At 33.6% G+C, this 24717-nt stretch overlaps 1 protein-coding gene across 1 annotated transcript in view; it reads right to left on the reverse strand.

Annotated features, from left to right (window-relative positions):
- Positions 1-24717, reverse strand: part of PLPPR5 (phospholipid phosphatase related 5) — a 189886-nt gene that overhangs the window by 80119 nt on the left and 85050 nt on the right. Inside the window, exons 2-3 of the mRNA XM_074188240.1 lie at positions 22297-22429; positions 17530-17780 (exon numbers count right to left, since the gene is read on the reverse strand). Coding sequence (XP_074044341.1) covers positions 17530-17780; positions 22297-22429 — 384 coding nt within the window. The remainder of the gene's footprint in view (positions 1-17529; positions 17781-22296; positions 22430-24717) is intronic.

Here is a 24717-nt window from a genome sequence, read left to right on the forward strand (position 1 = left end):
TCCACAACTAACTATGGGATCTTGGACAAATAATTTCAACTCTTCAGGTCTGAGGCAATTCTTTAGCACTTATCTAAATCACAGACAAGTGATTTATATTTTAGGTATTAGAGGCTCAGCTAAATAAGGAGGGATGTGTCTAACCTGTTGTCACAATACAAAATGACAAAATTTGAAGCTTATTTATTCCTCTTGAGATAAAATATTTCTGCCATTTTGTGCTCCCTATTCCCAGAATGTTTTGATGGTCTCCAAGGTCTCTTCTACCTCTAAATCTATGACTTTCTATTTAACTAATGTTTCTTCCACCTTGCAAGAGCTGAAAGGGGATGGTTAAATAGATGAAATTGAGTTGTGATCCTATATCCTTTTTTTGTTGTCTCCCATACCACAAAGCATAATGCAAGAAACATAGTAAAAACTTAATGGTTTATTGACTGAAAATAAGTTTTTTAGAATCATATTTATTGTTTATTGGTTTAGGATCATAGATCTAGAACCATAATAGACTTTAGATGTTATCTAGTTTTCCCCCATCTCCCTCCTTTTAATAGATAAAAAAAAGCTTAAGTAATTCATTTAAGGTCTCACAGGGAGAAGGATAGGATAGAAACCCATTTTCTCTGACTCCAGTCAGTCTGTCTCCTGCAAAACTGAATTTTAAAATGAGAGTACCCCAAATTGACATATTAACTTAATCTCAGATAGGGAAGGTTTTGAAAAGTCATCTGATTTTGAATTGTATATTTAAACATCAACGATGGCTGTTCTGCAGTGGAATGATGAAAACTAAGTTTTCTTACCTACTTCCCACCTCAATTCCACAAGAAATTTCTGCCAAATCATTTTCACCATTGTTAGGTGTTATCATGAACCTCTTGAAGTATTTCCCATCCTTTTCTTTTCCCTATTCTAAGATCCAAGAATGTGCATTTAAAAATATTTTCCTTATTTAGATATAAAAAAAGGGTTTTAAAAAGGGACATCAATAGCCTGGGTTTGTTTTTTAGGAGAGCTATATTAATAAATAAAGCTCTGAGAGGCTGTGAACTATTTTAAGAGAAAGTTGATGAAGAAAATGAACACCTAAATATGAAAATAACTAATACAATGAGAAAAAACTCAATTAAAGTGGAATTGATAAAGAAAGTAAAAAAAAGTAATGTCATAGCTACTGGACTTCTGAGGAAGGACTACTTTTAAAAAATGATCAACTTCATTTTAAGACATTCATGGCATATGACATGGTGATGATTGATCCCAGGTCCAGAACATTGAAGAGACTCTTAAATGAAATCCATAACACCAAAGGTTAATTTTCATTTCATCTCTCTATAAACAATAAAAATAAGAATGTCTATTGTCCACATTTTCATTTAAGTTTAATAGTATAGATCAAGCAACTGTAATATTCTTAGTGAAGGCAAAGACAAAAACAAAACTAATCTTGTCATCTATGAACTTATATGATATTCAACATGTTGATAAATAAATAAAATGCTATTTCCATTTTGAACCATTCTCTTCAGTCATCTCCATTGGAACCATTTCAACTTTGTCCTTTAGGTTCTTGGGCTTTGAGAGGTAAACTCAGATTGCTCAAGTGCAGGCCTCCATATTACTTTTTGGCTACTTCCAGATCACATTCTCTTTTTGTAGTTCCCCTCTATGTGATCTATGTAAACATATTGAAGGTAAGGACTGTTTTATGTGCTTCTGTTAGCATCCTTCTTACATTATACAAGTGTTTGACATTCAATATGAATTTAAAGTCCCTTTTCATCCATTTGTTCAAGATAATTTGAAGAGGGGCATTAATAACATTGAGAAAAATAAGGAAACACAAAATTCAAATAAAATAATGTAAAAAAATCAAATGGAGAGTATTAATAACAGAGAGAATCCAAAAATGAGGAGGTAGCTCCTGGCCTGTATATTGAAAGAAGTTAGGGGTTTACATTATGTGGAGATGAAGAGAGAGTGTTTTTCAGAAATAAAAAATCATATGTGTAAAGGTAGACAGAAGATGGAATCTTATGTACAGAGAGTAGCTGGCAGGTTGACTCAGTGGGAATGGTCTGTGTAAGAAAAGAAGTAATATGAAATAAGCTTAGAAGGTAAATAAAAAGGAATATCATACTGAGAAGATTTTTCATTTTACTTAGTTCATTTTCTTCATTAAAATGTTAACTGTAGAAGAAATAATAGAGATGACAGCCAGCTCCCTCTGTTCCCAATTCCCAGCTTCATAGAACTAGTTAGAAAGTCACTCAATCTTTCAAAGTTTCCTTATTTAAAAAAAATGGCATATATATATATATTAACTATTAAGCTAAATTTGGTTAATTCTCTATTGTATCCAAAACTCAATTCAATACACACACACACACACACACACACACACACACACACACACACACATATATGTATATACATATATGTATATACACATTTGTAGCCTGGGGATTGTGGGCTTTCTTTTATAGTTTATGCCTGAAAGGCTACTTTTTTAAGTACAATACTTCTCAGTAATGTTAGGGAGGATATTGAAATTAATCTATCAGCAATCTTTTATACATACAAAGTAAATTTCTAAAGTAGTTTTTTTCCAATTCCATTTCTAATTCACACAAACAGAAACATTACTAAAATCTTAATCATTTATTTTTCATTCACTTCATGATGTCTGCCTTGTTATTTTTACTTGTTTACATATTTTTTTTACAATTCTTATACTGCCTTTAAAAATATATCTCTAACTAAATAAGCTTGTAAACCTATTTATCGGAGCATTCAGAATATGGTTGTTTTCCCCTATTTACAGTCAAAGTGCCAGCAAGGATTCCATGATACTTGAATCATTCTGAAACATTCCAACACTTCTGTTATAAGGCGATTTTTTTTCTAGGTGTCTTTAGTGAAGCTGTGAAAAGATATATTTGTATACAGGCTCAAATATAAAAGCAAGAATCATCTGCAAAGCATACGTTTGCAACAGGAGTTAAATTCAGAGTTGCCATAGCAGCCACCCACATTCAAGCAAAAAAGGGGGTGGTGGGGAGAGGGAGAAAAGCAGTTAGCTGAGAAAAGATTCTATTGTTAACTAGACATTGGTACCCATCAATGTAATTACAAGTAGAGAATCTGATTTTGAGGCTAAACCAATACTTAATGATGAAAGATTTAAGTGTGATGTTAAAAACCTGCTTAATTTTTCATTCTCTTTGTTAAACTGTTACCCTTGACTGTGACCTTCATGGGATTCTCAATCTCTTGCCTGAGGAGTAGGAACCTATTGGACATGGATACAGCATGAACAATGGAATTAAATGAATTCTCTCTCCCAGGAACATTCAGCTTTAATGTAAGTTGTCTCCTACTCTCAAATAAGTGACATATTTATCACAACCTTTTACAAAGAAAGAAGCCTAGTTTTTGCAGCAGTATGAACCTGCTGATGCAACTTACAACTCTGAAACACACTGCAATGTGAATCCAAAACACAAAGCATATGTATACTATATATGCATATCTACAAATACATAATATATGCATATAGTATATAAAATATATAATGTATGTATATTATTTAAACTTATAAATACACTTATGTTTGCAAACTATTTAAAACTATGTCTTCATATCTAGATGTAGATATAGATATCTATCTATCAATCTATCTGAGTTTTTCAGTTCAAATACAAAAGCAAGAATTGCTTATAAATGCTATCCTTAATACAAGTCAGATTGAGAGTTGCCATGACTGGTTTCACATAAAACCATATCAATATATCATAAATGTTTATTTAACATGGTGTTCAGATGAAAATCAACTGAGAATTACAGTTTTATTGCTGTTAAGAATCTCATATGTCATCTATTTCCTTCCCCTTCATTTTACAGATGAGGAAACCAAGTCTGAGAAAGGTTAATACACCCAATATTGTATAGATTGTAAGAGGTGAAGTTAGAATCCAAATCCAGATCCATTTACTTCACAATCTACTGCATTACACTTTGGCTACAATGAAAATGAATATTGACAAAGGAACATTTTCATAGGTATACAGTCACAAAAGTAAATCTACCTAGTTAGTTGACTGAGATATCATTAAATCATTTAATAGTATCTGATTTCTGCTTCACTTAGTCTTAAAATCTATCCATTAAGGCTTGAATTCATCATGTTGTTATAGAAGTTGGATCTATTATCATAGTAGTCAGTTGAAAAGAATGCATAAGACTGCACATTGAGCCTAGAAATAACTCAAAAGAAGAAAGTGCAGTGAACTTTATACACTCAGGAAAAGAGAAATAATATTTTTAAAGTAGAAGGGAGTGGAACCATCAAAGTAATAAAGAGAAACTGCCTGCTCAAAGAGAAATAGTTTATGGTAGACAAAAGACAACATTTAAAGGATGAACATTAATGGTCTGTAATTCTTTCAGTGTAAGTTTGTTTGATACACTTCATGGTAGATAAAAGAAACAAAAGTCCACCCACTATGGATCATTTTAGTGAAAGTATTATGCTCTCTAAAATTATTATCAAGATAATGTCCTTAATAACCAATAGCATAATTGCTGCAGGAAGATCTGACTTAAAAAACAAATGACTAACTTTAAGTGTATGATGGAAGGAACATCTATCTCTGTATCCAACCCTCATTTTTCTGTTTATTAAAAAAACTTTTTAATTCTCATACGATTCCTAATAGTGCCTAAAAAATTTCATTTTACCTGAGGAAATTCTCCTCTACCCATATTCAAATAGCCCATAAGTTAAATGATCTCATCAAGGTGTATCCTCTCAAAAGATGAAAATTATAAACCATACATCTCTGCCCATCCTGAGGGAAATCATGATTATGTCCTCCTCTAAGGTGACCACTTGGTTCTGCCCAATACATTGAGAACCTTACTCATTTGTAATTCCAAGCATTTCTACTTTTATTGTCTATTGTCACATTCTCTCCTCAAAATGAAAGTGTAAGCTCAAGAAGGGCAAGTATCATGACTAATTCTTCTTTTGTATTCTTCATAACACCTAGCACAGTGATTAAGCCTCATTTAATGCATTGCCGTATAAATTATATCTAAGTGTTATTCTGCTTGGAGAATCTCATAATCCTTCACCTACTTGGTATTCTGATATTAGCTGATAACTTTTGCTTCTAAAGCTACACACAAAATTGTTCTCTTAAAATTCCAGGAGCCATGTACTTATGGGTTATATGAATTCTCCACAGTAGTACTTTGTACTGTACTGCCCAGGTCCTAGATGCTTTGCTTATGTTGTAAACAGAAAGCAAAAATTAAAAAGGGATATAAGAACTTGAGAATTTATAAATCTGATTTTTATTGTAATTGTTGTCATTTAGTCTTTTCAATTATGTCTGACTGTGATATCATTTGAATTCATTTCTTTTTTTAATTTTGTTTAGGTTTTTGCAAGGCAAATGGGATTAAGTAGCTTGCCCAAGGCCACACAGCTAGGTAATTATTATTTGAGACCGAATTTGAACCCAGGTCAGGGCCGGTGCTTTATCCACTGTGCCACCTAGCCGCCCCTCTTTTTTTAATTTTTTAAAAAATATTTATTTAAGGCAATAGAGTTTTTAAGTGACTTGATCAAGGTCACACAACTAGGTAATTATTAAGTGTCTGAGTCCAGATTTTGACTCAGATTCTCCTGCCAGTGCTCTATCAACTGTGCCACCTAGCTGCCCTGAATTCATTTATTGATAAAGACAATGGAGTGCTCAGCCATTTCCTTCTTCATTTCATTTTAAGGATGAGGAGAATGAGGCAATCAAGATTAAGTGACTTACTCAGTATCTCCCAGCTAGTAAGTATCTGAGGCCAGCTTTGACTCAGAAAGATGAGCTTTTTTTTATTCTAAGCTCAGTTTTCTATCCACTCTGCCTCCTAGTTGCCCCTTTATTGTGATGGATTAATTGAAAATATTAGACTTTTTGCAGAACTATACAGAAGGGTCTCTAATATCACCAATATCCAATTTAGTTAAGGATCATTTAGTCACTACATATTTATCAATTACTCTATTATGTATGAAGTTCAGGACTAAGCCCTGAGAGTACAAAGAAAAGTAAAAGACAATCTTGTCTCAAGGATCAAATAAACTAATGGAAGAGAACAAGGATAAATTGGAAATAATCAAGAGAGAAGGTATTGGAATAGAGAGGGAATAGGAAAGGTATTCTTTGGAAGATGGCTTTTTAACTAATTCTTGAAAGAATTCAGAGAAGATGAGGAGGTAGAGCAGTTTATAGACTGAGGACAACCAGTGGGTCATGTTTAAGGATCAGCAAAGAGGGCTGTTGCTGTATCAAAGTATTTTTCTTCTTGGGAGGTACAGGGAAAGGGGTGGGGGCTAAAATTACCTCTAAGTATCTCCCACTCATTGTTTCTAGTTCTATCTTCTAGGGCTAATAAGAACACATCTAATCACTTTTCTATATGCTAATCCTTCAGATACTAAATATTGCCTTCCCTAGTAGAAGCTTCCCTAGTTCTTTCTCCACCTGAGAGTCATCCCCATCTTGGTTGCCTACAATTCTATGCTCTCTAGTTTCTCAGTATCTGCATCCTCTAAGGGTTTTTACTGAGGTGCTGACAGCAGAAACAATCAGGTAGTGTCCCTACCCTTCATGACATTTCTTAACCCATGTTCTTAGCTATTTCATGACATTTATTGATATTTGAAGGTTTGTACTGCCCAGGTCCTGGATGTTTTACTTATTCTGGAAACAGAAAGTAAAAAATCAAAAAAAGGGATATAAAAATTCAATAAGATACTTGGTCCATTTGGGGATAGAGTTTTATTATCTGGGGCAGGAAGTCAGCAATGGATTGCACTATTCCTAAATTAGCCAGGAATAAGGTCAAGGGATTTTCCATTAAGAGAAGATGAAGCTGAGGTTCCCTTTGGTTGACTGGTTGGGACTGTATGTTTGACTATCAGAAGAATTGACAAATTTTGAACTAGCCTGAGACATATGGCCTTGCAAAATGACCAAGAGATCATTGATACTTTACCAAATGATAAGTGCAGGAAGTCAGTGGAGCAGAAATGGAAGCAGCCAGAGCAAGACTGATCCCCAATGAATGGCAGCCAAAAACTCCAATAACAGTAGGAGGGAAGAGAAAGGCATTGGCAGCTGAGGCGAAGATTCAGCAGAGGATAGCTATGACAGAAAGCAGTTGCAGGCAATAGAAACACAGTAGGTAATATTCATTTCAAATGAGTAGCAATCATCCCAGCCTCAAGAGGAGAGAATACAAGGTATAGTGGAGAAGCAGAATAATTTCTTGGACTATCCAGGATATAGTCTTGTGGAAACAGAAAGGAGGAATGTTTTAGTAAAAAATTGTTCTTTCTCAATGGTATAAGAGAAGTTTTAAACATTTGTGAAGGGGGGAAGGATATTGAATGATTGCATTGATTGATTTCTTTCACTGCTAGTTATTTTGCTTAGCAATGATACAGCAGGAGTGAGGGACGCTTGGGTTCAGATCCTGCCTCTGACTTAAAATCTTTGTCACTTGACTTTTATGTTTCATAGGAAACACTCTAGGACTTTGCTAATAAATCATGGAAAATTTGTGATTTGCATGATGGAAGGAATATTCACACTGGGAATTCTCTACTCTGTCAACAATCATAGGGTTTTGGGGTATTTCTATAGCTATTCTGTCTAAATAATTTTCTATTTGATTTATGGTTGCTTCCTTCTCTTTTGTTAAAGCATCCATGAAAAGAGCGCACAAGTAAAATATTTGTATCCACACTGAATCTAAGAAGTAATAAAATTTCTGATTTTTTTATGGAAAATCCATTACATTTGTGAAGTTTTTCAAGGATATTTATAAATTAATAAGCATAAAATGAATTATAGAATTTGGGATCTTACTGAATTACAAGAACTCATTGAGCATTTTTTACTGTTTCTTCAAAGTTTCTCTAGACTTCGTAATTTGGGGTTTGAGGATAGATTTTTATATATATATATATATATATATGTATACATACACACCTATATATATATATATATATATATATATATACATACACACCTATATATATGCAAACTTTGGTGGTAACAAAATGTCTTGTTTTCATGGACCTTTGTCTGAAATTGGCATTTCCTTCAAACATGCATTTTTACAAAAAGCATTATTTTGAGGAGTACATAGATTTCATTAGAATATCAAACATTTCATCACATATACATGCACACACACACACACATACAAACATTAAGAACCACCAGCCTAGATTGCATTGTGGGAATGATGTTGCCCTTCTAATACAAGCCCTGTTCAATCATTTTAAATGTTAGCCATTGTATAATTGTGTCAAAGTGACATTGTAGACTTGCATATGTTCCTTTTATTTTTATTTTTTATTATTATTTTTGGACTTGACTAACTTGGGAATTTTTTTTTTTGCATTTCTATACAGATTTGTAGTGAGTTTTGTTTTGATTGCCAGCTCAATGGGTGGTGGAGGGCAGTAATTCAGAACTGAAAATAAAATAAAATTGAATTTAAAAAATAAAGTGATGTTGAGTACTTCAAGGAAGTCTCAGTATATCTTCTGGAAATATCACCTTATATTTTGTTGAAATTAAGTATTTTAGCCCTCATTATACCCTACATATTTGACTAAAGCTATTCACTTAGAAGGGAACCAGTAAACAGTAACAAGACTTGACTTTTCCTTAAGGATCTTTAGTTTTGTGGTTACCCACTTATTGACTGTGATAATGATGACACTGAAACAATTTTATACGATACTGTGGAGTCCTTGGAGAGTTATAAGAAACAGGGTAAATTCTATAGAAAACTATAGAAAAAAGAAGGCAAAGCAATTATTGTACTATGTGAACTATTGGAAACTGTGAAGCATTCCAACATCCCTAAAGTGATAATTTCCAACTGAGATACTTGGAAAATGGTTCCTAAACTTTCCACTGTCGAAGAGGAGCTTGTACATTAGTTGAACATTCTCAAAAGTGAAAATTAAAACCACTGAGAATCATATAAAAGATCTGCTTAGGGGCTGGATGTCAATCCTTAGCAGCCAATGAGTGACCCACATCAGACTCTTTTTTTTCAAAAGGCACGGTCACAGTGGCAACAGTGACAAAGCACAGACTGCATGAGTGAGTTTGTAGAGAACTCAATTTATAGTTACAGTCAGTCTCAAGAGATCTCTAGAGATCTGTCTGTCTAGAGAGATCTACTTCTGGTCCTTGCTAAGACATTCTACTTAAGGAAGGTAGAAATGGAAGACAGCTAATAAAGGGAAACATAAGATATCAGTCGATAACTTTGAGGTTATAGTTCAAATTTAAAAATGTTCAATAGGCTCAGTTAATATTATAGCCCTGACTGTGATAGACATTTCTGTCAAGTATTTTGAGAAATTTCAATGGGAAAGAGTAGAGAGATTCAATATTATTACAGATGAAAAGGTAGCTACAAGGGGTTGCAATCAAAGGGAAAGGGCATATGGAGCAGATAGATAATACTATTTCAAAAGACTGGGCTTTGGTATTTTCTGCAACCCTAGGGTTATGTGCATCAGTGAGTGAACAACAAAGCTAGTTTCTCAGTTATTTAAAGTTGACAGCTCTGGAAAAATAGAGGGAAAATGATGGACAAAGGAGTAGAAGGAAACTAATTCCAGTATGCCCTTAGGATGTCTCAATCAATCAAGGAATAAGAATTTATGAAGTGCCTCCTATGAGTTAGGCATTGTAATTGGCACTGAGGATACAAAGACAACTCCCCCAAAACTAGACTCTCCCCTCTGAAAAGTTATATTCTATAAGAGAGAAATCACACATACACACATACATATTAAAGAAAAAAAGTATTTCTCAAGTACTTATCATGTTCCAAGACCTGGAGATAATAATTACAGAAGTGAGACAGTTATTGAAATCAAGGGACTTTCTTTCCCTTAATGGAAGACAGCATATTTAGGAGTGATGGCCAGGGAAAGGAGTTTTTGTTGGGAGAGTGCCATGGATGGTGAATTGCTCTATAGGGCAGTTAAGTAGTATATCCTCTCCAGAAGCAATGATAGGACTTTTTGGCTTTATAATCAGAAAAATTAGAGAGTTGGTTATGAGAGTGTCTAAGGTTCCTTTTAGCAGTAACATCTTAAAGTTTACTCCCCAATAAAAAACAGCTTAACCCTAGAGGAGGTATTGAAAGGCTGAGGGAATTAAAGAATAGAGGCATGCTATTCAGATGTCAGGTCCAAAGGAGGCAATTCAATCAGAGAACTGAGGCAATAAGGCAGATAGCAAAATGATCCATGGGGTCACTTAGATGGAATATCAAATTTAACATGACAACCACTTGCCTGGAAATCAGGAGACAACTCTGATTGATTTTAGATTTAACAACACTGCTTACCAGCTAGGAATAACTCTGAATGTTTTTGTTGTGGTGGTTCAGTAGTTTCTGTTAAATCCGATTCTTCGTGTCTTCTTGTGGGATTTTCTTGGCAAAAATATTGGAGTGGTTACAGATAAAGAAACTGAGACAAACAGGTTTAGTGACTTGTCATAGGTCACATAATTAGTAAGTTTCTGGGGCTAGATTTGAACTCAGATCTTCCTGACTCCAGATGGGAGGTCTATTTATTGTGCCATTTATCCACCCTACTCTGAAGGTTATCTCTTCTTTAAAATAAACATGATACTTAGACTTCTTATTTCATAAGGTTGGGGGTGGGCAGAAATCTTTATCAATTGCTGTAATATCCATAATAGTGGAAACTATCATTTTTGCAATATTTTACCTGCAATTCCACTTTTGCTTTGGGATAATCAAATTGGGAAGCATTATTAGACAAGAAGTGAGGAAATAGATCAGTTACCTTAATAGGCAGGTCATATTAAAAAAGCAAATTATAAGAAAAAGATAAGATTCCTTATTCAAAACCAAAGATGTCAGGGGAACATAACAAAAATCCCTGTTTTCTTTGAGTATCTCCAACACAGCATTCATTCTACTTCAGGTGTTTCTGATTAAAACATTAAACAGTAGAAAAATGGCTTGGTCTTTCATCACTGACCTTTGCCATCATCACTTTTGTTAAGTTCAGATCACATTAATCCTATAACACTGTGATCTGTCTTTTTTATTTTTTCTCCAAGTTTTAGCACTGTAAGTGCATGATGAATTTACAATCCACTAAACCCAATTCTTTCATAGACAAACTGCTTCTACGTTATACCTTCCTAATCTTTACCTACAAAAATGAATTTTTGAACTCAAATAGGAGCTCTGACATGATATTCTTTCTGCCATCCATTATCATCATGCCGCCCACTCTGAGAAGTCATCCTATTCTTCCTTGGATTGTTTCAGGGCCATGTTTTTGTATTCATTCTCCATTATCATGTCTTGTTTAAATCTAAATTGGTTAATGAGTTTCTGGTGCTTCCATATCAATTTCTTTAAACAACTACCTCATTTCTTTTTCAAAAGAATTATTTCTCATTGCATCTTCATGATTCTATTACTTTCAAGATTCACTTTTCCTGTAAAATTTTGATGCATAGGATATCATCTATTTGAACTTTGTTAAATTTGCTTCACAAAATATGACAGACTGTACTCATTTTTTATCAAAATTCTAAGGTGGTATAGTCACTTTTACTCCAATCAAGGTTCGAGAAACTTTTGCTTCATAATCATTTGAGACTGAGTTCTCTGCAAAGTTGCCAATAATGCCTTAACTTACAAATCTAATGTCCTTTTCTCAATCCTCATCCTGAGAGCAGCTAGGTGGTGTAGTGGATAAAGCACCTGCCTTGGAGTCAGGAGTACCTGGCTTCAAATCAGGTCTCAGATGCTTAATAATTACCTAGCTGTGTGGCCATAGGCAAGCCACTTAACCCCGTTTGCCTTGCAAAAATCTAAAATAAAATCCTCATCGTTTTTGACCTCTATGTAGCCTTCAACAAGATTGATCACCCTATTTTCCTTAATATTCTCTTTTCTCTAGATTTTCATGACACTGACCTCTCCTAACTCTCCTTTTACCTGTTTGACTCCTCAGTCTCCTTTGCTGGATGCTTTTGTCTTGCTCATGCCTGCTAACGATAGACTGGCCCTCTTCTCTTTTCCCCTCTATGGCATTTCCCTTGACATAATCTGTTGTCCTGTGTTCATTTGTCATGCTATGCTAAAATTTTTTCAAATCTATTGATCTATCCATAATCTCTCTTCTGACTTCCAGACTCATATCTCCAACTGCCTACTGGATATTTCAAATTGGATGTCCCATAGATATCTTGAACTCTACATGGACAAAAACAAAATCATTATCTTTACCAATAAGCCCTCCCCTATTGCCAACTATCTCCTATTATTGTCCAGGGAATTGCCATGCTCCCAATCACCCAACCTCACCACCTAGGTTCATCTTGGACACTTTACCTCTCATCCCAAATGTACACAACTGTTTGTATGTATGTATAATATAAAATTTATCATCAAGTGCTGTTGATTTTATCTTTGTAACATATACCCCCACCTCCCTCTCTTTTGACACTCTCACTATCCTAATGTAGATTATCACCACCTTACATCTATACTATTGCAATAGCTTCCTGGCTGGTCTCTTTGCCATAAGTCTCTCCCTACTGCAGCCTATCCTATTAAACTCTACTTACTCAAAAAATTTCTATGGTTTCCTAGCACCTCCAGAATCAAATATATTAAAAAACTCTTTTAGAATTCAAAGCCCTCCATATCATCATCTTCTAACTCTATTCTGCACAAATGCCCTTCCAGACTTCTTAGGTCTTTCTCCCCCTTCATGTGATCTAGTGATACTGGCTTCCTAGCTGTTTCTTTCCCAAACCATGGAATTCTCTGCCCAGTTCTCTCTCACTTAAAACGAAATTCACTTGCAGGGCTTGGTATCACCTCCTTAATATCATAGTACTTTTTAATAATAAAGGACAAACAAAATCAACAAAGTTTCACATAATTTCTTTATCATGCCTTTATGACAGACTTTTTTTCTTAGCCTTTCAAAGAGACTTTTAATAAATTAAATCATTGCACTTAGTTGTTTTATTGCTACAACAAACATTATTTTAATATTGCAACTCCTTTCATTTATGCTGTTAACCAATAGTCTTATTCTTCTCATCCATTGTAAGTTTTCAAGTGGACAAAATTTTAAAAATTAATTCGGTACACATTTCTTTGTGTTATGATCACAGAGAGAAATATAGAAAATAAATTTCTATGATATCAGGTCTACTTTTGTAATTGCATCATCAGAGAATACTTAAATCTTCTAAAGAAAAATAATTATAGACACAACAAATATTTTTAAAATTAGGAGTGTTCACTTTTGATGCCTTTGGAAGATAAGTGAATATTGAATCAACACATGTCAAAAACTGGGGCATGCATGTAATACATATATTCTCAGAGAATTCAACATTTTAATGTATGCCAGACTTTCAATTAGTATCATAACCTCCTCAAACATTTTCTTATTCTTTCTAAGTGACTTGAAATTTTTTCAGCGGAAGAACTGATAATGTTTCTGCATCTCTTGATTATTACTCAAATTCTTATTGGCCCTTGGGAATTGTACTCCATCTTCAGGCCAAGAGCCTAACCTTCTTATAGTTGAAAGCCATGGTTCAGAAATAACTTGTCCTGTTTGACTATAGAAGCCAAAAAAAAGGCAAATGGTTGACATTTACAAAGAAGCAGAATTAGACTCAGTTTAAGGGAGAAATTTCAAAAAAAAAAGTAAAATTGGTTATCTTAAGTGTCAGTGAGTTTCTCTTGCTAGATATAAGCAGAGAAACAACTGTCTGTAAAGTCAAGTCACAAATATTTATGAATGCTTGCTGACTTACTAATGTGAGATATTACCTTAAACCCTGATGATAAAAAGAATGACAAAAACAAAATAATACAAAAAACATCCTTGCTCTCAAAATTTCCCCCATGCTAATGGGAATGAAAACATGCAAGTCACTATGCAAAAATGAGTTATGGGCATGATAAGTTGGAAATTATTTCAGATGGAAGGCAATAAAGGTAGGAAGAGGGGGAGTACTAAGAAAGGCTTTTTATAGATGCTGAAACTTTAACCGAGACTTGATTCAGCAGTTAATAGGCATTTGTTAATTGTTTAACAGTCATTATGCCAAGGGTTGTTGGGGATGTTAACAAAAGGTAAAAAACTAGGATTCCTGTTCTCAAAGAGTTCACATTCTAATAGGGAAGATAACATACAACAATTATAATATAGTGTATTATATATAGTGTATATGTTGGGTATATGTCTATAGTGTAAATGTAAATTATACTTTGAGGGGTAGAAAAGGGAGGAGGAAAGACCAGGAGACCAGAAAAGGTCTCCTAAGAAGTTCAGATTTGAACTGAATAGTGAAGGAAGCAGGAAAGTCAGATGCTCTGTCAGGAGGGAATTGTAGACAGCCAGTGGACATGCAAGGACTCAAGAGATGGATTGGAAAATACCTGGGAGGAAAGTATATTCCTATTTGGATTTAGGACCATTTTATATATTTTTTGCTTGTTGACTTCCCAGTTATATTGTAAACTCCTTGAAGGCAGGGGCTGTTTTTTGATTCTTTTTGTATTCTCAATGATTATCTAAGTGCCTAGCTGGTTAATTGAATTGAAGTGAATTAGTCTGGAAGGGTAGAATGGGGCTAGGATCTGAAGGCTTTCAAACCGAAATATAACATTTAGTATTTGTTTCGAGAAGTAAAAGGGATCCACTGGAGTTTATCACATGAGGGAGAAACATGGTCAGACCTATCCTGCTTTAGGGAAATCTTTCTGGCAGTTCTATAAATGATAAATTGGAGAAAGGAGAGACTTAAAGTAGGAAGATCAATTAGGAGTCCATGGCCAAAGTCTAGGTAAGAAGTGCTGTAAACATGAAAAAAATATGGTTGACCATTTGAGATGGGAAAGAGAGAAATATATGAATATATGAAAGACTATCATGGAAATAGAATTGACAAGACTGGAAAACTATGTTATGTTAAGGAGAGTGAGGAGTCAAGAATAACAACATAATGGTAAATTTGAGTATATATATATATATATATATATATATATATATATATATATATATATATGAAATGATGGTGCTCTCAACAGAAAGAGGGAAGTTCATCAGGGAGATGTGTGAAGAGAAAATTATAAGTCCTGTTCCTCCTACTTCTAGTCAAGGGATCATCCAACATGTAACATTCTTGCCCTCAGTTCATCATATTTAGCATTCAGATAACATACATAAAAGAAAGCTTATAAAAGTTTCCAATAATGGGTCAATATAAAAGTGATATTTTGTTGGCATCCCATATTGTTTTCCCAGTGTTCTTGTTTAGGTTGTATATCTTTATTATTTGTCTTTCTTAATTTAAAAATTTAAGAACAACTTTTCACAAATTAGTTATTTTGTTGATTATAAATCCCCAAATTAACTATGAAGAATATATGAAGAAAGATGATATATGCATTCAGAGAAAGAACAGATGGATAGAAATTTGTATAGAATAATTATGTGTGTGTGTGTGTGTGTGTGTGTGTGTGTGTGTGTGTGTGTGTGTGTGTGAGAGAGAGAGAGAGAGAGAGAGAGAGAGAGAGAGAGAGAGAGAGTAGTCCTATCTAGAAGTAGGAGAAAAAATAAGAAAAATTAGAAATTTGCATGATAATTTTCTTGCATATTTGAAAAGATTTCCAACTTGTAAATAGTAAATTTTCAGTTTTATATACAATCATCTTTTTGTTATATTATGAAAATGCTTGTTTTATTCCATAAATTTTTTTTTAATTTTACTATTTTGACTTCTGATGACTTCCCAATAGTTCAGATATTGCCTGAATATTAGATTTTGACCCACTACCTGGCCCTGTCTTTTGGTAAATATATGTCCTAAATTATCTGATTTTAAACCACTAATTCTCCTTTAACACTGGCTTCCAGGATCCTCTCCAGTCTTGACCCCCCCTTTTTTTAGTTTTTTTTCTTTTTTGCAAGGCAAACGGGGTTAAATGGCTTGTCCAAGGCCACACAGCTAGGTAATTATTAAGTGTCTGAAACCAGATTTGAACCCAGGTACTTCTGACTCCAGGGCCGGTGCTTTATCCACTACGCCACCTAGCCGCCCCAGTCTTGACCCCTTTCAATCCTTATTCTGTGTTCAATATCCCCAGCCTTTTATTAGATTATCCTAGGCTGAACTCATCCTTATTCCAGAACATGACCAATTATCCCCTCTGTTACTGGAACTTATATAGTTACAGAAAAACTGCCTGCTCCAGCTTCCCTGACACATTAAAGTCAGAACCACGGTTGTATACAGTTGTATATGTAAGTGTGTATTCTAAGATGAGATGTAAGCTGACAAGGAAAACTGGGGTCACCTCACCTTACAGTTGGACAGAAAGATGATTAATTACACCCAGAGATGTATATTTTAGGGGATCATAAATACAGAACTTGAAGAAATTTTAACTATCATATATTCCAGATTCCTTATTTTATAGATCATTAAACTGGTTCAAAGAGGTGAAGCAATTTGCCCAGAATCACAAGGATAGCAAGTGTGTGGGAAAGGATTTGAATGTAGACCTTCCTGACTACAAGTCCAGTCTTTACTGCATCACTAATAACATCCTGCTAATAGTGATTTATTTCACTAGAGAAGCAGTTGTCATAATTGATTGAGGACTTCACTGTAGATATCCAAGTCCATCCAATTTATCCAAGAAATTCCATGAATTAGGTATATACCTACTTAACTGAATCCTTTAGCAGTCAAATCCAAATGCAGGCATGGGAAAAAAAATCAAGTCTCTAAAGGTCTGGTCTTGTAAACTCAAGCATGAATTGACAATGAAAGTGATGCAGGCAAATGAGAGGATAATTTAGAGGGCCATGTGGGGAGTGCTACTATCAAAAAATATTATATCTCTGGCTAAAGCATCATGACCAAGAAAGACAAGAACCCTGCTGATGAGAAGGATGTTTCATGACATGAAACACATGACCTAATCTCATCAAAGAGATTATAGAACCTAAGTAGGCAAAGATGCCTTGGTAATTTTCTTAATTGAGTTATTATAAGTTCATGAGAAAAGCTGAAGGACAGATTCAACTCCATTAAATCCTGTTTAATAGAAAGATAAACATATCTACAAATAGAAACACTAATGACTGCATATATTTTTTTAATACAGTCAACCACCAAAACCAGCCCCACACATCCTCATGAGAGCCAAGAAAGAGACTTAATTTTAACCCCAGTACATATAGCCATTATTAAAAATAAATTAAATGTTCAGAGGAAAGTTAATAATGTGCTATTAAGTGACTTTTATAATAGCAGGAAAAAATCAAAATGCATCTATTGTTAATGCTAATATTTAATTGACTAACACAGAGAATAATATTTGCTAATCCTTACTTACTGCCAGATACATCGCCGCATAAACGCTCAGAGCTGCTTCTTTGGAAGGGAAGGTTTTTCTAGCTCTCATGATGAGATCTGGGTTCCCAGTACAGGCCTCTTCACCACTGATGAACTGTGTGAATTGTTGACAGCCAAGAGCAGTGTAGTTGGGTTTGCAGAGTGCGAGGAAATGTGGAGCCAGATTCCCTGTCACTACCTGGCCAGCATTGACAAAGATATCTGTAGCAAACAGCCCAAATGTATAAATCCCTAAGGAAGAAAGAAAATAGTGAATCCCCTAGGTTGCCATGGACTCTAGTAGACAATAAATCAACAGAGAAACATTTTGGGAGCCACAAACATTTTATACATATGGCCCTCTCTTCTTCCCTCCACCTCCTTTCCTTAACCATCTGGAGTGGCGGGAATGTTAAATTATTTAAGACTCCTGAGTGTTGTGTTCAGCTGTCTGCCACTAGCTATAATTTTATGTCTGGAATATTTATAAAACATAACTTGCAAGAGGGAAATGTATACTGGAATCTTGGAACCCTTAACTACCTTTCAAGTTAAGGCCCAGGTGCCACCTACTTAAGGGAGTCTCAATTAGTTGCCTCACTCTATACTTTTATTTTCTGAAAATCTTGTATTTAGCTATCTTTGTACATATTATTAAGCCTTCTCCAATAACATATAAGTTCCTTGAGGGCAGGGTTTATCTCATTTTTGTACTTATGTCCCCTATATCTATGAGAGTCCATTCTGCATAAGAAGCAAACAATCAATGCATGCTGTTTGCTTCAGAAATATGATTTGTACATTTAAAGGAATTTATCAAAATCTATACTCTTATTTATGATATTTTGTTGAGATCAAGATTTCTTCTTTTGTCTGGAAATAATTCCAATCAGTCTCCTACAATACAAATAAAATGTGTGCTCTGTGGGGTACATTTCTATATCATAAAGATATTTTTGATGGGGTTGTCAATTAGCACTTAAAGTTAATTCCATTGCATTTCATTACCATGAAAAACCTTAATTGAAGAATAAAGATTTCAGAGGGATACCTACATTGCGTTAGAAACAAGCTTCCATTAGATAATAGCTGATTATTTGGTCCCAAACCATCACTTTTAATGGAATAGAACCATATACACATACATGGATATGTATCTATATTTATATATAATTAGAAAGTAATTTTGATACAAGCAATTTTATCATGATATTTAAATTATTATTAAAAGAATGGGAAGAAACATTCCTTGAGTTATTTTAGACACCAAATCAAGTGTCAGGAACTATTTCCACACACAAAACAAAAAAAAAAAACATTTACTGAAGCCGTATTATTACAATTTTTAAAAAATTCTCCTGAAACAATTAATTGCACTAAGAAGGTATTCTAGGGCCAATGTATAATGTTCCAATACCCCCCCAATTAAAATTTATTCATATAGCAAAATAAATTCCTTATAATCTGAACGTCTTATTGTTTTCATCAGTTTCTCTAAAACCTGCCAGATTAGAATTAATTTTTCTCAGGCTGATGACCAAGAACAGAAGAAACATTGAAAGAAATTATTTTATTTTATTTTGTTTTGTTTTGTTTTTCTTTGTTGGTGTTTGGGAGGGGATCATAAAAATCTCTTTTTTTAAAGAAAAGAAGGAAAAGTCTAACACTTGTAAATTTCTTTGAAAATTTTTTTATTAAATCTGTATTTTTTAAAAAAACAGGTACAAAAATAAGCAGGGTAGTTATATGACATTAGAACATCTTTTTCTATTCTATACATGTTTATAATTTTTTTTTGGATAAACAGGACAGAGGTGGATCAAACTGCACCTACAAATACATATATGTAACTTAAATGTCTTTGAATACTGGGCCTTGCTCAGTCTTCCTGAGTTCCTATACCATAGTCTAGCCACTATGGCTTGTTGCTTCTTTCAGTGTGTACAGATAAAGTAAGGTTACAATGGGTTTGACTGAATGTCCCTCTCCAACAATAATATGCTTTTGCTATAACCTCACAGCAAGAAATAAGCCTAATTTCTTCTACAACTAAAAAAAAAGGAAAAATAATTAACTCACATTTTTGCTTTAGAATAAGAACATTTAACTTATGGTCAGAAAGTTCAATATGAATTTTGCTTTTAAAAATTACTAGCCATGTGACCATGGAAAAGTATCTCAATTTCTCCAAGCTCAATTTCCTAATAAGCAAAATGAAAATAATGAATGAATCAAATGCTATCTTAGGGTCATATGATCCTGAGGAACAGTTTTTAAGTATTTTATTAGAAAATCAAATAATACCTAAATATCAATTTATTATTATTATTATCCTATTATTGTCGACTGCAAATGTCACACTTAAAATGTAAAAAACAAATATTATCCAAACTTTAATCTTCATACTAAGGGGAGGATACAAATATCAGGAACTGGGAAAATTTTAACAACATTTATTAATCACCTACCAGGGAACTAATTCTTACCACATTGAGTTAAATTACAATCTACCTCTTTCTCCAAAGTCCTGTCTACAATAGGGTTCCAAATTGAACATCTGCGTACAAATATCCTTTATCCAAACATGCATTCCATGTAAATGGAACTATTGTTTTGTCAACTTAATCACATTTTTTGGTGAAAATAACATGAGAAATAATTCATAAATATATGACCAGTCACTGATAATCACTCAGCAAATACTTCTTCAGGACTCACTATGTGTCATACAATGTGATATTTCAGAAACCCCTAAATACATGTCAATCAGAATTACAATTCAACTGATACATAAAAGGTAAATCTTTTAGTAGACCACAATAATAATCAATTAAGAAAGGTCTCTTGATAAAATGTTTACATTATATAGAAATGTCCCAATTTGTAATGTAATTTTTATAATATGAAGTCTGAGAACAGAGGTCGGTTATCATTTTGGGTTTTGTGGATTTAGCAGTATGGTCAAGACTATAGCCTATTTTTTGGAATATGTTTTTGTTTGCTCCTAATACATAGTTGATGGAAAGCCAATATTCCAGTCAGATTAATGAAAATAAGAATGTGATTTACTATATATATTCACAGACTCCCCAAATCTATTCATAGACCCAAGTTAAGAACATAGGTCTCTAAAGACTAGCACTTTCCTAATTGACAGACTTCTGATGTGAGTATATCAGTATAGATTTTGAACTGGGAACAGATGCAACATTCCTGGTTTCCTCCCCTTGCACTCTATTTTCTAAAGAAATATCTCAGGACTGAACATAAACAGGACCTCTTCTGTTGTATTTATTTCTCAAGTACATTTTGTGGGCTGAATAGAATAGGTTTTAGAAAGGAAAATGCTTTACAAAAACCAAGGAATTACAATTTTGTATAATTATGGCAGTAAGATAAATTGATGATATTTATGAAACACTTAATGGTTTACTTTGAAAGGTACAATTTAATATGTGAGCCTGAGTGTGGGAAAGCTTAAATTGTGTAAAACAAATTTGATGAGTTCAGGGTGTTTTAATGGTTTTGATTTCTTTTCTAAGTAGGTAATTAGTACTGATGGGTTTTTTGGAAAACTTACAGTATGTTTTCACATAAGGAATTATTGTGTATGAAAATATGGGCTTTTAACATGGATCAACAATCAGAATGGCAGCATACTTAGAGGAATTTAGCTGTCTTGGCTCTATTAAGAGAAAATATAACTTACCATCATGCTTAATAGTCATCTTAATAGATGAGTTAAACAGTAATATTAAACCCTTTTTTTCACTGCAGTCTTGCCAATGAGAAGCTACCAAACTGAAGGATAACAGGGCTCTAGGGTATCTCCTACTTAGGAAGGGAAGTCTAGCATAGAAGAAAAATTTAACTTTACTATATGACAGAAAAAAAAAGAATTTCCCTTTCTGTACTTCATTAATTCTATAGGTACTGACTTTTATTATTTATGTATTGATAGTCTAAGAAACAAATATTTATTTTATCCAAATTTTATTAACTAAGAATTATTTTTAGTTATTTAACACTGTAGGATTCAACATTCAGGACATTAAAATGATGCAGTATTGAAGTCAATAAATTTTGGATAAGTGCAACGCACAAACATTTGCTTCATGGTTATCTAAGTTTAGGAAAATTTATCCCTATTAACTAAATGAGACATTCTTATATATCACTAAAGAAAATTTCAGAAATTCAGCTTTGATAAATTGCATACCATAGAACTACATATGAGACTAAAAAGCACCATTTTTCCAGGCATCTATATATGTCTGTATGTGGGAAGCTATTTTTGACTCTAATCTACAAACACAGACAAATACATAGGCAAAGACAGAAGCCTGAGTGAACATATTATGTAACCCACAAACTGTGTCTTCCAGATGCCCAGGAAACCCAATGGAAAGTGAAAAAATCTGCTTAACCTTCCCCCTGCTTTGTATTTTCTTTTCAGTTTACATGATGTCAAATAATATTTCAATTATTTTTATTAAATAGAATGAAATAACTCAATTTTCAATTGCATTGGTTAAGAAAATATTTCTAGATCTTATTCTGAATAAAAGTTTATCTCAAAATAACACATCAACCATAAAGGGTCTCACCTATCTGAAAAAAAATGTTATTTATGAAGAATGTTTTGTTTTATAATCAAAATAATCTATATGGAGGGATTACTGCATATTATTTCTGGGTGTTTGATTTGTTAACTTGTATATTAAGCATCCTTTCAAAAACTGTAAAAATCAATACAATGGACACATACCAAGAAATCGGACAGTTCTGCGTACCAATGGATTTATATAGCAACAATCTCCCGTTAAAATAGTTTTTTCTTGGTTTTCAAAATCCCTTGTGGCTAGTTGTAGGCAAAACACAGCAGTTTCTCCAACTATTATCTGAGGGAAGGAGAACAGAAAAATTGAGAGCACATCAGAATTCAGCGGGCATAAACGTTAATGATGCAGAAATTATTTCTATTTATAAACAAAAATGACCCATGTTAAATGGTTATGATCCCTATGAAAAACTATGCCTTGTGTCATTTTATTTTTCTTGACTAAATTCCAATTTTGATTACCAATCTATATCTATAACAGATTTTTAGAAACAGTCAACTCAAGAAAGTAATGATTAAACTATGAATAAAAGTGGAATATAAAGTGAACAACCCCCCCCACATGCACACACTTTGTACATTTAGTCTAAAAATGGCATATACAAAAAATTCCTTAAATCATTTTGAGGAAATAGTTCTTTGAGGAATCTAATTGGCTTAGTACACTGAATATCATATTCATAAACCCAAAATGTTAAATTACTTCAAAGACCTCCAATCTTTCAACTATTGGGCAAATGTTCTTTGGGAATACATGGAACATGCTCTTTTAATTTCTGAAAAGTTTAAAAAATAGTACTCTGAAGCATCTGTGATCTCATTGGCATTGGTTTTGCCTCTATTCATTTAGATAACTCTTAAATATCTTCTAGTACTATAACAGGTCACATCATATTTTATCCACGGTCCTCTTATGGCCATCCAAAGAGCTTTTATCCATCATACTGAGGACCATCTACTCTATTGTCTAACATTTTTTGGGTAACCTTATTGTATTCAGACTAAGTTATGATTTGCTAAATTATTTTGTCATAATTAGTTAAATAATATGGTCATTCTGATGCCATTCATCATGTGCCTAAAGATTGCATTTTATGAAATAGCTAGCATTTATAAAGCAGTTTCCAAATATCATCTCATTTTATCCTAATACAACTCTGGGAGATTAGGTGCCATTAGTATTCCCACAGATGAGGAAACTGAGGTGGACAGAGGTTAAAGGACTTGTACAGTACCACACCACTAAGAAGCATCTGAAGCCGGATTTGTACTCATGTCTTTCTGATCTAGAACTTCATTCATTTATACCTACCACCTAACAGCATTTCAAATTGGAATAAAATTCCAATTCTGTACTTCCAGGACTCCATCATCATCTAAGACTCCACGATTTTGTGATTTGATATTAAATCTGTTTATCAAGACTAAGAACATCCCTTAACTACTTCATTCTTTTTTTTTTTTTTAGTGTTTTGCAAGGCAAATGGGGTTAACTGGCTTGCCCAAGGCCACACAGCTAGGTAATTATTAAGTGTCTGAGATCAGATTTGAACCCAGGTACTCCTGACTCCAGGGCCGGTGTTTTATCCACTGAGCCACCTACCTACCCTAATTTTATTCTTGTAGATATGTATCCCTACCTTCTTTCTTTCATTTATTTAGGACATAGATCAAGTAGTAAAATTGCTGAACCAAATAGCGTGTACAGCTTTGTAACTTTATTAGCAAAGTTCTAAATAAATTTCTTCCTTATTTGACTAGATTTTCATTTGAGCATCTTGATTTTATGAGATAATTCCTCCTTCATTTTTCCTTAGTATATTACTTCTCCCTTCCTATTCCTTATTATAAGATTTTTAAAATGTAATAAAACTGCTCCTATATAATCTGGTTTAGTTCATCCTTTCTGTTGTCCTTGATGTTGTTAGGGTTCTGAGGGAACCTCTCTAGTTAGAATATAAATACCCATCTTTATTTAGCTCCTATTGCCTTTTCAAATAATTTTTGATCCATAAGTTTTTATTCCAGAGTTTTTACTCAGCTTTGGTATTTTTTTTATCAGGAATGCTTATAAGCCCTCTATTTTATTGAATGTTCATTTTATTGAATATTTCACTTTCCTTTTATCAGTTTGAGTGTCTAAGCTAGTCTTGCTTATACACCCATATCTTTTGCCTTTTGAAATTTAGTATTTCAAACTCTCCACCCCATAACAATATCTATGACTACTATATATCATGAGATCATTAATCTGTCTCTTATGCATTTGAATTCTTTTATTTTTTGAATGCTTACAGTACTTTTCCCCTTTCCTCTAGGAACTCTTAGATTTTGTCTATAATGATCTTGAAATTTTCATGTAGATTTTTCTTTCAAGAGGTGGCCAGTAGGGGTGGCTAGGTGGCTAGGTGGCGTAATGGATAAAGCAACAGCCTTGGAGTCAGGAGTACCTGGGTTCAAATCTGATCTCAGACACTTAATAATTACCTAGCTGTGTGGCCTTGGGCAAGCCACTTAACCCCATTTGCCTTGCCAAAAACCTAAAAAAAGAAAGAGGTGGCCAGTGGA

Source organism: Macrotis lagotis, chromosome 5, assembly GCF_037893015.1.
Source record: "Macrotis lagotis isolate mMagLag1 chromosome 5, bilby.v1.9.chrom.fasta, whole genome shotgun sequence".
Lineage (NCBI taxonomy): Eukaryota > Metazoa > Chordata > Mammalia > Peramelemorphia > Peramelidae > Macrotis > Macrotis lagotis.